Raw genomic sequence first — 13,551 nt, 5'->3', positions numbered from 1 at the left:
GCTGGTGAAAGAGAGGTGACTATACACCCTCGGAACCCTGGAGGGACTCGGCCTCAGAGAGGAGTCATAAGTAGTGACAGCCAGAGAGGACGGAAGTGACAGAAAAGCAACTGATGATTATGCTGGGCAGGGGTGTCAGAGAGAGGTTCACAGAGAAGACTGTAAGGACAGGGTTTGAAGAGACAAGGGTTACTGATTTATGGGCATCTTATTCCAAAGGACCCATCCACTCAGTTTTCATTCACTCAATGTATTTATCAAGCACCTGCTGTGGGTCAGGCCACCCAGCAACTGGTGTCACAGTGGTGAACCAGGCAGCCCCATTAGGGACAGAAGATGTGGTACCTACCTGTAGGGGCAGAAGACGTGGTACCTAGAGCCCACAGTAGGGAAACTATGTGTAAACTATGGAAAACAGTCTGGCGTTTCCTCAAAATGTTAAACGTTAGAGTAACCACGTGACCCAGCAATTCCACGCCTAGGTAGATACCCAAGAGAAATGAAAACACTTACAGGACAAATGTATGGACACTAAGGGAGCGGAGGGGAGGCAGGACGAACTGGGAGACTGGGACTGACATCACACGCTACTGACATTATGTATAAAACAGATAACTAAGGAGAACCTGCTGTATACAAGGAACTCTAGTCAATGCTCTGTGGTCACCTAAATGAGAACAAAATTTTAAAAAGAGGAGATATATGTACACATTAGCTGATTTCTTTGTTGTACAGTAGAAACTAACACGACACTGCAAAGCAACTATACGCCAATAAAAATTTAAAAACAAAAAAACATGTCCACATAAAAACTCATCCACGAATGTTCCATGGCAGCCCTATTCACAATCCCCAAGAGGTGAAACAACCTGAATGCCCAGCAATGGACTAATGGGTGATCAAAATTTGATCTATCCATACAATGGAATATTATTTGGCCATAAAAAGAAATAATGATATGTGCTACAACATGGATGAACCTCGGAAACATAAGGTAGATAAAGAAATCAGACACAGAAACCAGATAGTCTGATTCCGTTCATACGAAATTCCAGATTAGGAAAACCTATAGAGACAGAAGGCAGATTAGTGGTTGCCTAGGCCTGGAGGAAGGAGAGGATGGGGTAAGGGTGATGAAAATATTCTAAAGGTTTCTTTGGAGGTGATGAAAATATTCTAAAATGGACTATAGTGTTGGTTGCACTTATCTGGGAATATACTAAAACCACTGACGTGTACATTTTAAATGAGTGAATTATATGATCCATGAATTATATCTTTAAAAAACTGTCTTTCAAAAATGGGGCCCTGGCTCCAATCCAGGCCTCTGGGGCTTACAGCCTACCTGAGGATACAGACTTAGACATGAAATTATAGATGTCAGGCTTGTTGTGAAAGAGGACAGAACTGAGGCTCCCACCCTAGTCACAGGCCTCGGGTAGGTCGCATGAGGAGGGGCAGCTAAGCTGGACCCCAAAAGCCAGCAAGACTGAGAGGAGGCAAGGAAGCCCGTGGCGGCAGGGTCGGGGGGTGAGGTTCAAGGCTGAGGGATCAGCAACCCTGAGTCAGGGCACACGCAGAGTCAGACAGGCGAGAGCCGGGGACTTCAGGGACGCACATCCACACCCAGGGAAAGAGAAGATGGGACAACAAGGGCCTTACGGCTTCCATTTCCACTTGAAGCCCTGCCACCCTGGACCTGCCCTAGAGCCAGTAAGCTGCTTGCTGATTAAAAACCCAAAGCTCTGAAAACTACAGAGACAATCCAGCCTGGAGTCAGCAAAAACAGAGATGACAACAGGCCACCTCTGTCCCGCAGATGACTATCCAGGGCCCAGGAAACACCCCAGTGGGGTAAAGGAGAAAGGAAGATCCCTCCACCTTCACAGAGAGGTGGGCTCCGGCCCGGTGACCATCCCTGCGGGAATTCCCATCCCAGGGTGGCCCTGTCCTGGATGTAAGCTAGAGGCACCAGCATGCCCCTTCAGAGCATCCCCCAGGACAGCCCCCTCAGCGCTGCGCAGTTGCGCCCTCACTCTCCTCTTCTCCCCAGAAAGGAGGTGACGCCAGGCAGGCGGGATGAAAGTGCCTCCTGCTGGTGCTCCAGAATTTCATTCCATCAGCTGGGCAAACACCTCCCGAGCTTCTCCCAGGACCCGCCCTGCGCCAGGTGCAGGGATACAGGGAGGATTAGGCCCCCGCCCTACCCCCCGGAGGAAGGGAGAGATGTCTGCTGAAGCCAGAGCCTCCCTGCATTCCACTCCGTCTCCAGAGTTCAAATCGCAGCCCTTCCCAGAGCGCCCCCGCAAGGACAGGTGGCGAACAGCCCAAAGAGGCCTGGGTGGAGGTTCTGGAATGAGGTTCCTTGTTTTTGTTTCTGTCTCCCCAGAATGTCTCCCATTTTCTTGTTCCTCTTACCCGCGGGAGACCCTTCCTTGCCCCACTGCCCTCTCCCTCAGTTGTGCTCTGCCCCACACTCTGGGTCCCCTGGGACCCCTTCCTCATCCTGGTCCCATCAGGGGTTCCAGGGAGACTCACTACTGCCACTCTCCTCCTGGGGCTTGAATTGGGGGAAATGGCCACAGAAATGGAGCTGTAAGTGGAGGAGGGGACCTAGGATCACTGTGTCTGGTAGAAGGAAGAGGGTTGCACCCAGCTGGCTGGCATCCCCACACCTAGCTCGATGCCAGGCTCACATCAGCACCCAGTGAAGGGTTTTTGATGTGAACTGACTTGCATGCCTATGAAGAGCATCATTTCACCCTGAAACTGTGTGGGCAAGTGAGGAATTTGGGCTAAACCTGAAAAAAAGAGAAAAGCCATGCTGCTTGAAAGGGTGGGGATGGGCTCAAGTAAGAGGGGTGCTTTGTCTCTCCTGAGAGGTGTTTAGATTCTATCTCAGCATCATTAACCTGACAGGACAGAGGGCTAGAGGGCCTCGGCTCCTTCCCATCACCCCCTCCTTCTGCAGGGAGATTCCTGAGTCTCCCTTCCCACTGGGGCAGGTCTCAGCATGAACACATCCCAGTGAGTGCCTCTCTCCAGTGCAGACTTGTCCCCAGGCAGAATGGAAACACTCTGAAGGAGGCGGTGGCTTTAGAAAGTCATCTCATCCTCTGGGATTTCCCTGTCACCCTCCTACCCACCCACAGGCATGCACACACACACAGAGCAGCCAAGGTTCCCAGGCTCTGCCCAGCCAACCAGCATGGCCCCCTCCCTCATCAGCAGTTCCCCTTCCTCCCAGGGCAATTAGCATCAAGATGAGCCAGCAATCTATCTACACTAGCTCAGCCAGCAGATCTCAGGATTACATCCAGACCAACTCTCAACAGGAAGAAGAAACTGTCAGAGCAGCAAAAGCCCCAGCCCAGAGTTTCCAGGGCTACTCCTCCCCTCTCCCCACCTGCTACCCTTTAAAAATGGCTGAGGACTGTATTTTGCATCGTCTGGTGAAATAATACCTCAGAACTATAAACTGCTAATGGTGACAGCTCATCTCACAACAGGGGTCATGCATGACTGGTCTCAATTACCCCCATCCCGCCCCAGCTGTTAGGGTTGAAGGAAGCTGAGACACGGGTCAGCCCCAGTAATGACTGGTGGGGTAATGATGCCATAACCACTGGAGCAGGAATGAGATGGGGTTCTGGACCACACCAGGAATGACAGCTTACAGGTGAAGGGAGGCAAAAAAGGGGGAAAGAGGCAGAGATGAAAAGAAGGGGATGAAGAGAGGAGAGAAATGGATAACCACACGAGGCTCCACACAACGTACACCCCGCCCAAACATTTCCACATGTGTCCTTCACATACTATGCAGTAGGTATAATTCCATGTTACAGATGAGGAAACTGAGGCTAGAGAGGTTAGAAAATTTCCCCAGGTCATTTATGTACCAAGGAGGGCGAGTGTTTGCACAGTGATAATAAAATTTTACCCCCTGTCCTGTCTCCCTTTTCCTCCTGCTTTTAATCTTTCCAGTGTCTCCATTCATTCAGCAAAAACACACATCCTGCCTACCACCTGCCTCCACTCTCCTAAGGAGGGATGAAGAGGAGAAACACACACACACACACGGGTGCCTGCCTCCTGGAGCTTACATTACAGCCTGGGATGATGATGTTAAACAGCAAACCCATGCAGGCAAGGACCTCAGATGGTGAGAACTCCTAAGGAGAGGAGGAAGCAGGGAGAGGAGATGGAGAGTACGTGGAGGAGGGGAATTTAAAGAGAAGGGACCTATGAGCAAAGACCTGGAAGAGTTGAGGGACCCAGCCATGCGGCCATTTGAGGAAAAAAGATTTCCCAGCACAAATGAAAAACAGTAAATGCGAAAAGTGTCTGAGCAGGAGCTTTCCTACCTGTCTGATGGACATACAGGCAGACAGAGTGGCTGGAGCAGAGTGAGCAAAGGACAGACAGATGGAAGGGAGGTCAATGAAAGAGGAGGGCAGACTATGTAGAATCCTGTATGGCATTTACTCTGGATGTTTGAACTTAGAAATGGCATGATCTGACATGTTTTGTTTCTAAAGGACCACTCTGAGCATGGTATTAAGGAAAGACAGAGAGGGCAGAGGAGGAAGCAGGATGACTAGCTGGAAGGATACTTCAATAGACCCTGTGAGGAGTGGTGAACTTGGACCAATATGGGAGCAATGGTGTGGTGAGCAGCAGTAAGGCTCCAGGTATATTTTGAAGGTAGGACTTGTCAATGGGCTGAATGTGGGATATGGAAAAAGTTGATGAACAAAGGATGGCCCCCAAGTTTTTTGCCTGAGCCAGTACAGAGATAGCAAGCCTGGCAAGTAGAATGAATTTCACAGGAACAAGCAATCGGGAGAACAGTTTTGGACAGATTAAATTTGAGATACATAGTTGATAACCAAATAGAGATGTTGATCCAAATACGTGCATGGGGGCACAGAAGGGACATTCAAAGGGATGTTCAGGATAGAGATACACCTTGGCAGCCATCAGCAGACAGATAGTATTTAAAGTCATGAGGCTGTATGATGTCACATAGGGGACAAGTGTAAAGACATGAACAGGTACAAGAGCTGAGCCCAAGGATGCTGTGATGTGTGCAGATCAGGGATATGAGGCTAAACTGGTCAAGAAAAATGAAAAGAAGCAGTCAATAATATGTAAAGAAAATCAAGAGAATGGGTGTCTGGAAACCAAAAAAGGAAATTATTTCAAGGAAAAGAGAATGATCAACTATGTCAAATTCTGCTAAATTAAATAATAGCCGAGAATGGACCACTGAATTTAGCAACATGGAGGTTGCTGGCTATCTTCACAAGAACTACTGTGTTATTATTATTTTCTACTTCTCCCTTTGAGACATGCACCTGATACCTGGATCTATGGAGTACAGTGGTAATCTAGAAACAGACGGAAACATCTTCAACTTGATAAAAAATTTATATATGCAGAAAACCTACAACTAACATTGTACTTAACTGTGAGAAACTTGAAGCTTTTCCACCAAAAATCAGGAATAAGGCAAAGATGCCCTCTCTCACCACTGCTTTTCAACATCATACTGGGTATCCTAGCTAATACAGTAAGACAAGAAAAAGAAATAAAAGGTATAGAGACCAGAAGGAAGGAAATAGTGAAGACCTGAGATGGATGCCTCTAGTCAAAAGCTCATATTCCCTTCCAAAGTATGGATAGAATCCCGAGTAAGCATCCAAGCAAGCACAAGTTCCCCCAGACCCAGACAAGCAGGACAAATCATGCCACTTTCTAGAACAGAAAAGGTCAACATTTGTCTCTCCATCTATAATGCAAGGAATCCACATAGGTACTACTGCAGATATCCCTAATGTGTATTTTAGGGGTTCAAAATCATGTGGTTAACTTTCCACACAGATACATGGCCAAATCATCGGCATGTTTTGGCCTCAAATTATGTCACAAAACTATTGGTTGGTGGAAGTCTTCAAGATAATCTCCCCACACCAGCAGGAATACAGAAACCATCTTTTTTATCTCTATACCTCCGCACCAAGCACATTACCTGAGATAGAGTATTTGGTAATTGCTGAATGAATGAATGAATGTCCTTTGAGAGTCTCAAATCAGACATGTATTACATTAACCCAGATGAGCTTCACTGATGATTCAATTCTTATGTGAACAGTCAAATCAGATTACAGAAGATAGATGAAACACTGCAGAAGGGTTTTGGACTGCTTAATCCATCTACAGGATGCAGTAAACTGTATTCTCACATATCATTTCTTACTCAGAGCTATGAAGACCCGCCTCTCTTCTATACACTCCTCATCTATTTAGGGGTTATCTGTGTAGCTGCATTCCTTGCAAGCCTCTTGCTGGAGTTGTTACCAGTCTAACTTTCTGGTGGTTAGCCGCACTTGCAATGGAAAGTCTATTGGATTTAACACCAAAGAAAATTAATGTCCCCATAATGGCAATTATGGTGGACCTGCGGGAAAAATAGGACAATAATGTTTATGTGTTTATGTGTTTTTAATGTTTATAGGTTTGACGTTATGGCTCTGATTCTGAGGGGAATAGGTGTGTCTGAGATTAGTTCACTGTGAAGGAGGTTACAGGCATAGAGAGTTTCTGCTAACTACCCAAGCTCATAAATGCTTCCAAATGGCTTTTTTCACTTTTATGGGACCAATCCTCAGATCCCCACACACATAAAAGGGGTGAGAGGGATCCACTAGCCCCAGAGGACTCTCAGCTCCAGCTCTCCCCGCTCTGCAGTTGCTGCTCTGCTCTTGCCCAGGACACCATCATGTCTTGCCGCTCCTACAGAGTCAGCTCTGGTCGCTGTGTGGGCAACTTCAGCTCTTGCTCAGCAGTGACACCTCAGAACCTGAACCGCTTCCGGGCCAGCTCTGTCTCCTGCAGGAGTGGGCCCAGCTTCCGGGGTCTTAGCAGCTTTGGCAGTCGGAGCGTCATCAGCTTTGGATCATGCTCACCCCGGATAGCAGCTGTGTGCCCTCGACCCACCTGCTATGGAGTTGGCTTCGGTGATGGGAGTGGTGCTGGTCTAGGGTTTGGGGTCGGCAGTTGTGTTGGCCTGGGGTTTGGAGCCAGAAGTGGTCTTGGCTATGGCTTCTGCACCCCTGGCTTTGGCTACCGAGTTGGAGGAATTGGAGGGCCAGCAGCCCCATCCATCACAGCAGTGACTGTTAACCAGAGCCTCCTGACCCCGCTCAACCTGGAGATTGACCCCAATGCCCAGAGAGTGAAGAGGGATGAGAAGGAGCAAATCAAGACCCTCAACAACAAATTTGCCTCCTTCATCGACAAGGTACTTGAGACAGCTCAGCCTCTGGGTCTGGGATGATGAGAGCTAAATGCACTGGGGTTACTTTCCCTCAGGAAGAACTGCTCTAGACCCAGGACACAGATCTTGACCCCACATCCTTTGGGATCAACCAAAGGCATGCAGTACGATTTCTGGGTCACTCTGCTGCAGAGCAAGGATGAGCCTGAGGAAGCACTACATGGAGGGAGAGATTGACGGTGGTGGTGGAACATCCAGCCACTGACTAGATGCCTAAAGGGATCTGAACAACCTAGTCATTTAGAAATATCTTCCAAACAGGTTAGAAACACGAACACCTCCGCCAGGTGTTGGCTGGGACAGGTTTAAAAGATTTTGTCCTTTGATATCCTCATGCTCTCTTTGAAGTTTTCATGGTTTCTGAGGATGAGTGGCCACACCTGTTCAGGCTTCAAGAAATGGAGAATGGAGTTGAGTAATTTGTACAAAATTTATACAAAACAAGGAATTCATACCCCTCCCCCCAAGAGGGATATCCAGATTCAGCCAAGTCGCCCAGATTGAGTAGGGAATGATCACTAGTGGTCACTGATCTTCAGGTTGATGAGAGGAACAAAGAGGTGGAACTGACATCCCAGAAGCGGGGATTTATGTCTCCATGAAGTGGGGATTCTCTGATTGTGCCTGAGATTGTAAACTTACCTCTGTGAGCTTCATTTCATGTGAAATGAGGGGTTGGAGTAAATGGTCTCTGCATTCTCCTCCAGCTCTGTAAGTCTCAGCTGATGGAATATTTGGGGTGATGGGTATGACCTATGACCTGAGAGTTCCCACCTCCTAAAGCCACATCCCAGCCCAAATATACTTTACTCTGTTCTTCATTCCCTGCCAGAGATAACTGACATTGGTTTTCAGATGTAGGCCAACTCGGCTCAGGTAGAATCGATTTCTGAATTCCCAGTGAGCTGACCCTCCCCTCTCTGAGTGTTAAAGGGGAAATGGTTGAAGATTTTGGTTTCAAAGCTTCTGTTTGTAGCTCAGCCTGGTGTGAGGAGGAGTCCCAGACCTGCTCTGCCAGATTCTTCTGAGTTTGAAGGACTGAAAGTCAAACAAAAAAGGGAACAATGGTCACCACGAGGTTGTCACCTCTGACCATCTGAGCAACTAGTCCATACATAGGTGATCATATTGAGCACTCAATTGCCATGTCCTTGCCTCTGTGGATTTAGGTGCGGTTCCTGGAACAGCAGAATAAGCTCCTAGAGACAAAGTGGAACTTCCTCCAAGAGCAGAAATGTGCCAAGAGCAACCTGGAGCCCCTCTTCGAGAACTACATCACCAACCTACGCAGGCAGCTGGATGTAGTGAACAGTGATCAGGCCCGGTTGGAGGCTGAGAGGAACCACATGCAGGATGTCCTTGAGGGTTTCAAGAAGAAGTGAGTGGCATCTGGGCCATATGGACCAAAGACGGGCATAGGGCTGGTCCCCAGTGCAGCAGCCAAGCTCAGATTGGAGCCCCTGGAAGGATCAGAGTTGAATGCTGGTTTCAGTTCCCAGCCTGGAGACAGGAGCAGGGCAGTGATATGTACGGGAGGGTGAGGCCCCTTCGGGTCCTGAGGAATAAAGAGACCTGGGATTGGGCACAGTCTGTCCCTAATCCTGCCTGTGCACATGGGTGAGTTGACCCCAGAAAAAGGAAACCCCTGGTTCTGTAAACAGTGCCCAGGTCCAGCCACAAGCAGGATGCTACTTCCTCTAAGGTCAAGTGCAGTGACCCTAAGGCATTTCCAGCAGAGAACCACAGCCAAGGTTCAGATTTTCAGATCCCACACCCAATTTGAGAAAGTAAAAGGGATTTGGAGAAACCAAAGTCTAAAAGGTCTTAAAGATGGGGCAGAGTGGAGAACATGAGGATGGAAACAGGGAGCCAGGCTCCTGGCTGGGGCAAGAGAGGTCATAAAAGGTGATAACTGGGGAGCTGGGAGTAATCAGCTCTGGGTTCAGGGGGAGAACGCACCCTCTTCATCTTTACCACTCAGGTATGAAGAGGAAGTGGGTCTTCGGGCCAGTGCTGAGAATGAGTTCGTGGCTCTGAAGAAGGTAAGGAGAATAACAGGTACAGGCAGACTTTCCCTCCAGACAGACAAATGTTTTCCACATCCCAGGATGCTGCCCGGGCAGCCCTGTGACTACTCACACACAGTGGACCCCCGAAGGCCACAACTGCTTCCCTTCGAAGTTCTGATTTGGTCTCCAATGACTTAAGGTCTTCATGAGAAGAGAGGTTTGAAGAGATGACATTTTAGGAGTCTTGGATTATCCAGATTCTTCTTGCCTCTAAATAAGCATCGAGAAAGGTCCAGCATCCCTGGGGGTTTGACGTTGCCCAAGGGAGAACAAGAGTCATTAACTGTATTTCCACCCCATGACTCTCCCACCTCTCCCACTTGGCCTGCCCCTGTGGAGATTAGTCTGATCTTCCCAGCCATCTCCAGACCCTGCCAAGGTGGGGAGGTTAAACAGTACACAGATAATGAGCATTTTATTCTTCTCTCTTTGATGCAGGATGTGGATACAGCGTTCTTAAGCAAGGCTGATCTAGAGGCCAATGTGGATACCCTAATTCAGGAAATCGACTTCCTGAAAACCCTGTATGAGGCGGTAAGGGCTCATCCCCTCTGAGCCATCCAAGGAGATCACTGTGTGGCCTGGACTCCCTGGGGGATTCATTGGACTAGTGTATTTTCTAATATTTGGTATCATACATCTTTCTTCCCATCAAATCTATATTCTGTAAATGCTGATAAATATACAAGTGGAGAAGGTAAGGGGAGCCTGACTCAGGTCTATGAATCAACTCCTTCTTGGCCAATCTACTGATGGCCAGGAAAGGTTTGGGTCTAGGAATGTCACTTCTATCTTCTGATGAGAAGACTCTGGAAAACTGACTTGCTGGGATATGTAAGATGTGTTACCTAATTAGTCAAATGAACTAGCTATCTTTTGTTTCATAAGGTCTTTTTGGTCTGGGATAGACCTAATTTCAGAACTGAATGTCTGGCTCTGAGTAGAAAGGCTGAAGAAATCTCCCTTGCAGGCCATTGCCTTGCAGACCAGTTCTCAGCCCTCTCCCATCCCCACTGCCAAGTCTCTTAAGGACCTGAGATACAGGAACTCCTGGATCATCATGTTCTAAAACGTCGTCAGCTCTCAATGATCCACGACTGGCACAGTCACTGTGTGGCTAAACCAAAGAAATGTTTAAGCTTTATCATGGTTCTTACTCCCCTCCACAAATCCTTAGTGCCCCCCACCCAGTTTTACTAGTCACCTAAACAAGTTAGGGTGTTGAAGGGATGTCTCCTAGTATACAACAAGGGTTTAAAGTCAAGCTGAAATGGTTTGGGGTCACCTCCTCTTCTTTGCCCTCAGTTTGCATGATCTGCTCTGTTGCTTTGCCCTGAAGAAATAAGCAATGCTCTGTCTCCTGACTCTAAGTTCTGGGGACCCTGTGACAAAGCCCCGGCCATTGCTGGGACCCATTGATGGGAGTCAGTCCGTCTGTCTCACTTATCTTCCAACACAGGAAATCCAGTTACTACAGTCACACATCTCAGAGACATCAGTCATTGTGAAGATGGACAACAGCCGGGACTTGAATGTTGACGGGATCATCGCCGATATCAAAGCCCAGTATGAAGAGATCGCCAGACGCAGTCGAGCTGATGCAGAGGCCTGGTACCAGACCAAGGTGAGCAGGAGGGTGATGGGGAAGGGGTGCAGGCAGCCCTGGGATGACAAAGATGACAAAGTGGGTTGTGATCTTGACCCAATCTTCGAATCATCCCTTTCTCCCACCAACCCCTAGTACGAGGAGATGCGAGTGACAGCTGGCCAGCACTGTGACAACCTGCGCAACACTCGGGATGAGATCAATGAGCTGAACCGGCTGATCCAGAGGCTGAAGGCAGAGATCGAGCATGCCAAGGCTCAGGTGGGCAAAGGAAAAAGAAAGCCCCATAAGGAAGACAGGCAGAGCCCCAAGCTTTGGGGAGCCCAAGGTGGATGACGTGGGGGAGGCAACTGGGACCCAGAAACAGAGGGATGGGAAGAATTAGTCCCGGAAGACTTCCTGGAGAAGGAAAATGTGGAAGGAAAGGAGAGACTCTTAATCTCCGAAAATGTACAAGGAAAGTTCTTGGGCTCACTTAAAGGGGCAGGCAAGCAAAAAGAATGGCTTTATTCTCTGGACCCCCTGGGTCTTAAGAGCAACAGAAATCAGTAAGTGCAATATCAGTGAGGATGAAAATGGCAGAAAAGCAATGTTCCACTCCCTGGCAACATCAAACTACAGGATGACAAGCCCCTCCATGGGCTCCGTTCTTGGCTTGGCACCAGGCTGTGTCCCCACAGACAGGGGCAGTGTTTCTAGCCCAACCTGAGGATCCCCTAGTTCCTGCCAGAGCCCATCTTCAAACTGCCCTCCCCACAGCGCTGCAAGCTGGAGGCCGCCGTGGCTGAGGCTGAGCAGCAGGGAGAAGCTGCCCTCAATGATGCCAAATGCAAGCTGGCAGAACTGGAGGGTGCGCTGCAGCAAGCCAAGCAGGATATGGCACGGCAGCTGAAGGAGTACCAGGACCTCATGAATGTCAAGCTGGCCCTGGACATCGAGATCGCTACCTACAGGCGCCTGCTGGAAGGCGAGGAGATCCGGTGAGTGCTCTCAGTGCAGCAACTGGAGTGAGGTCAGACTTCTAGCTTCTAGAAAGTCTAAGTGGGGGAAGGAACCAGGAACAATTTTTCCTACAAACCTCATTGGATTGCCCTTGGCAGGGGTTTAGAAGATGCCTCTAGTTCTTGTGCCTCTAAGTGCAAGCTTGTAGACAGACTGCATCAAATCATAGAGAGTTCTGCTTGATTGGTTAGCTTGTTTAAAAAAAGAAAAAGAAGACATTCTCTCAAATATTTTGCTTCAATAGTTTCGGAGGGTTTAGGGACATGTGAGTTTTAAAAACTCCCCAGATGCTTATGCAGACATGGGTGAGAACCACTGTCCACACAGCCAAAAAAGCCCTCTCATAGCAGGGAGGTTTTCAGAGAACAACATGGTTGTGAACTGATTTGCTTCTTTCTCTTTTCAGGATCTGTGAAGGTGTTGGACCAGTAGACATAGGTAAGACCCTTCAGTCTCTTCTTCTTCACACATGTCTCTCCTAGAACCCTTCAAATTTCCTTTAAACTCAAGCCCACATTGTGGTCAGGAGCCCATGGCTGGACTGGCCATGACAGCCAGAGGAGCAGGGATCATCTGGCCCTTGGACTGAGAACATCCTTAGCTGACTTAGGTCTTAAGACATCCCCAGAGCCTGCCTCCCCAGAGCTAAGCAATCAATCACCAATTGGGGTTGATCTAAGTAAAGCTTAATCAGACTAGAGACCTGGGTCATGGAGGTGTGTCCAGTGGAGACTAGAGGGCTAGAGAGCACAGCCATTTAGTGAGTCAGGAGGAACTGAAAACGGGCCCTCTTTAGGGGCGGGCAATGTGGGGATTTCCAAGGGGCAAGATGTAACTGGAAGAAGCCCTGTGGCTTTATTACGGAGGCTACTGGATAATTCAGCTCACCAGCACACTCACACAACCCAACCAGACTCTGGCCATATATAAATAACAGTGGACTTACCGCTGTATGCCAACACCTGGGGAACTGGCTGAACTCTTCCATTTTAGTCCAAATGTTCCATTTTAGTCACTTTAGTGACTCCACTAAAGTCAAAGTCCATTTGGACTTTAGTGAAGTCACAACTTTTGAGTCACCCAGGCCAAAGGACGGAAAAGTGGGTATTGACTACATAGATAGTAGGAACCCCTGGGACCCAGGCCACTTCTGCCTGTCCTCTCCGCTCCCGCAAAGGGAGCGTGGAGGGTGAGGCAGCCTCGCTGAGGGTTTCTTCCTCCTGCAGCGGTGAGTAGCTCCCGGGGCGGCCTGGTGTGCGGGCCCGAGTCCCTGTACAGCAGCTCCAGCCTCTGCCGTGGCGGGGTCATCATCTCCGGAAGCAGCAGCAGCAGCAACATCCGGTCCAGCGGCTTCTGCAGCTCCAGCGTGGGCGGGGCCCGGGTCGTGGGCGGTGGGGACCTGCTGGGCGCTGGCTCCCGAGGGGGCTCGGTGCTGGTGGGCGAAGTCTGCGCTCCCAGCGTCCCCTGTCCACTGCCCACCGAGGGCGGCTTCAGCAGCTGCAGTGGCGGGCGGGGCAGGCGCAGGGCCCCCGCCC

General features: G+C 49.2%; 1 protein-coding gene and 1 long non-coding RNA gene across 3 annotated transcripts in view; one reads left to right on the top strand and one right to left on the bottom strand.

Moving 5' to 3' along the window:
* The first annotated feature begins 6,498 nt into the window (after positions 1–6,498).
* KRT84 (keratin 84) overlaps positions 6,499–13,551 on the top strand; it is a 7,225-nt gene continuing 172 nt past the window's right edge. The window contains exons 1-9 of one of the 2 annotated variants that reach the window (XM_010857878.1): positions 6,499–7,303; positions 8,509–8,717; positions 9,321–9,381; positions 9,847–9,942; positions 10,868–11,032; positions 11,150–11,275; positions 11,774–11,994; positions 12,423–12,454; positions 13,243–13,525. In XM_010857878.1, the coding sequence (XP_010856180.1) occupies positions 6,782–7,303; positions 8,509–8,717; positions 9,321–9,381; positions 9,847–9,942; positions 10,868–11,032; positions 11,150–11,275; positions 11,774–11,994; positions 12,423–12,454; positions 13,243–13,525 (1,715 nt within the window). In that variant the 5' untranslated portion in view covers positions 6,499–6,781. Of the gene's footprint in view, positions 7,304–8,508; positions 8,718–9,320; positions 9,382–9,846; positions 9,943–10,867; positions 11,033–11,149; positions 11,276–11,773; positions 11,995–12,422; positions 12,455–13,242; positions 13,535–13,551 lie in introns of both variants that reach the window. The other variant, XM_010857877.1, reaches the window with a different exon arrangement.
* On the bottom strand, positions 7,831–10,954 carry LOC105001546. The gene is made up of 4 exons (XR_826879.1): positions 10,442–10,954; positions 9,299–9,649; positions 8,623–8,799; positions 7,831–8,377 (listed from the first exon to the last, which is right to left on the bottom strand). It is a non-coding gene; the product is annotated as an uncharacterized LOC105001546 (long non-coding RNA).

The sequence above is a fragment of the Bison bison genome, unplaced genomic scaffold, assembly GCF_000754665.1.
Source record: "Bison bison bison isolate TAMUID 2011002044 unplaced genomic scaffold, Bison_UMD1.0 scf7180017864383, whole genome shotgun sequence".
Taxonomy (NCBI): domain Eukaryota; kingdom Metazoa; phylum Chordata; class Mammalia; order Artiodactyla; family Bovidae; genus Bison; species Bison bison.
The sequence above is the reverse complement of the archived record's forward strand: the minus strand, read 5'-3'. Positions and strand labels throughout refer to the sequence as shown.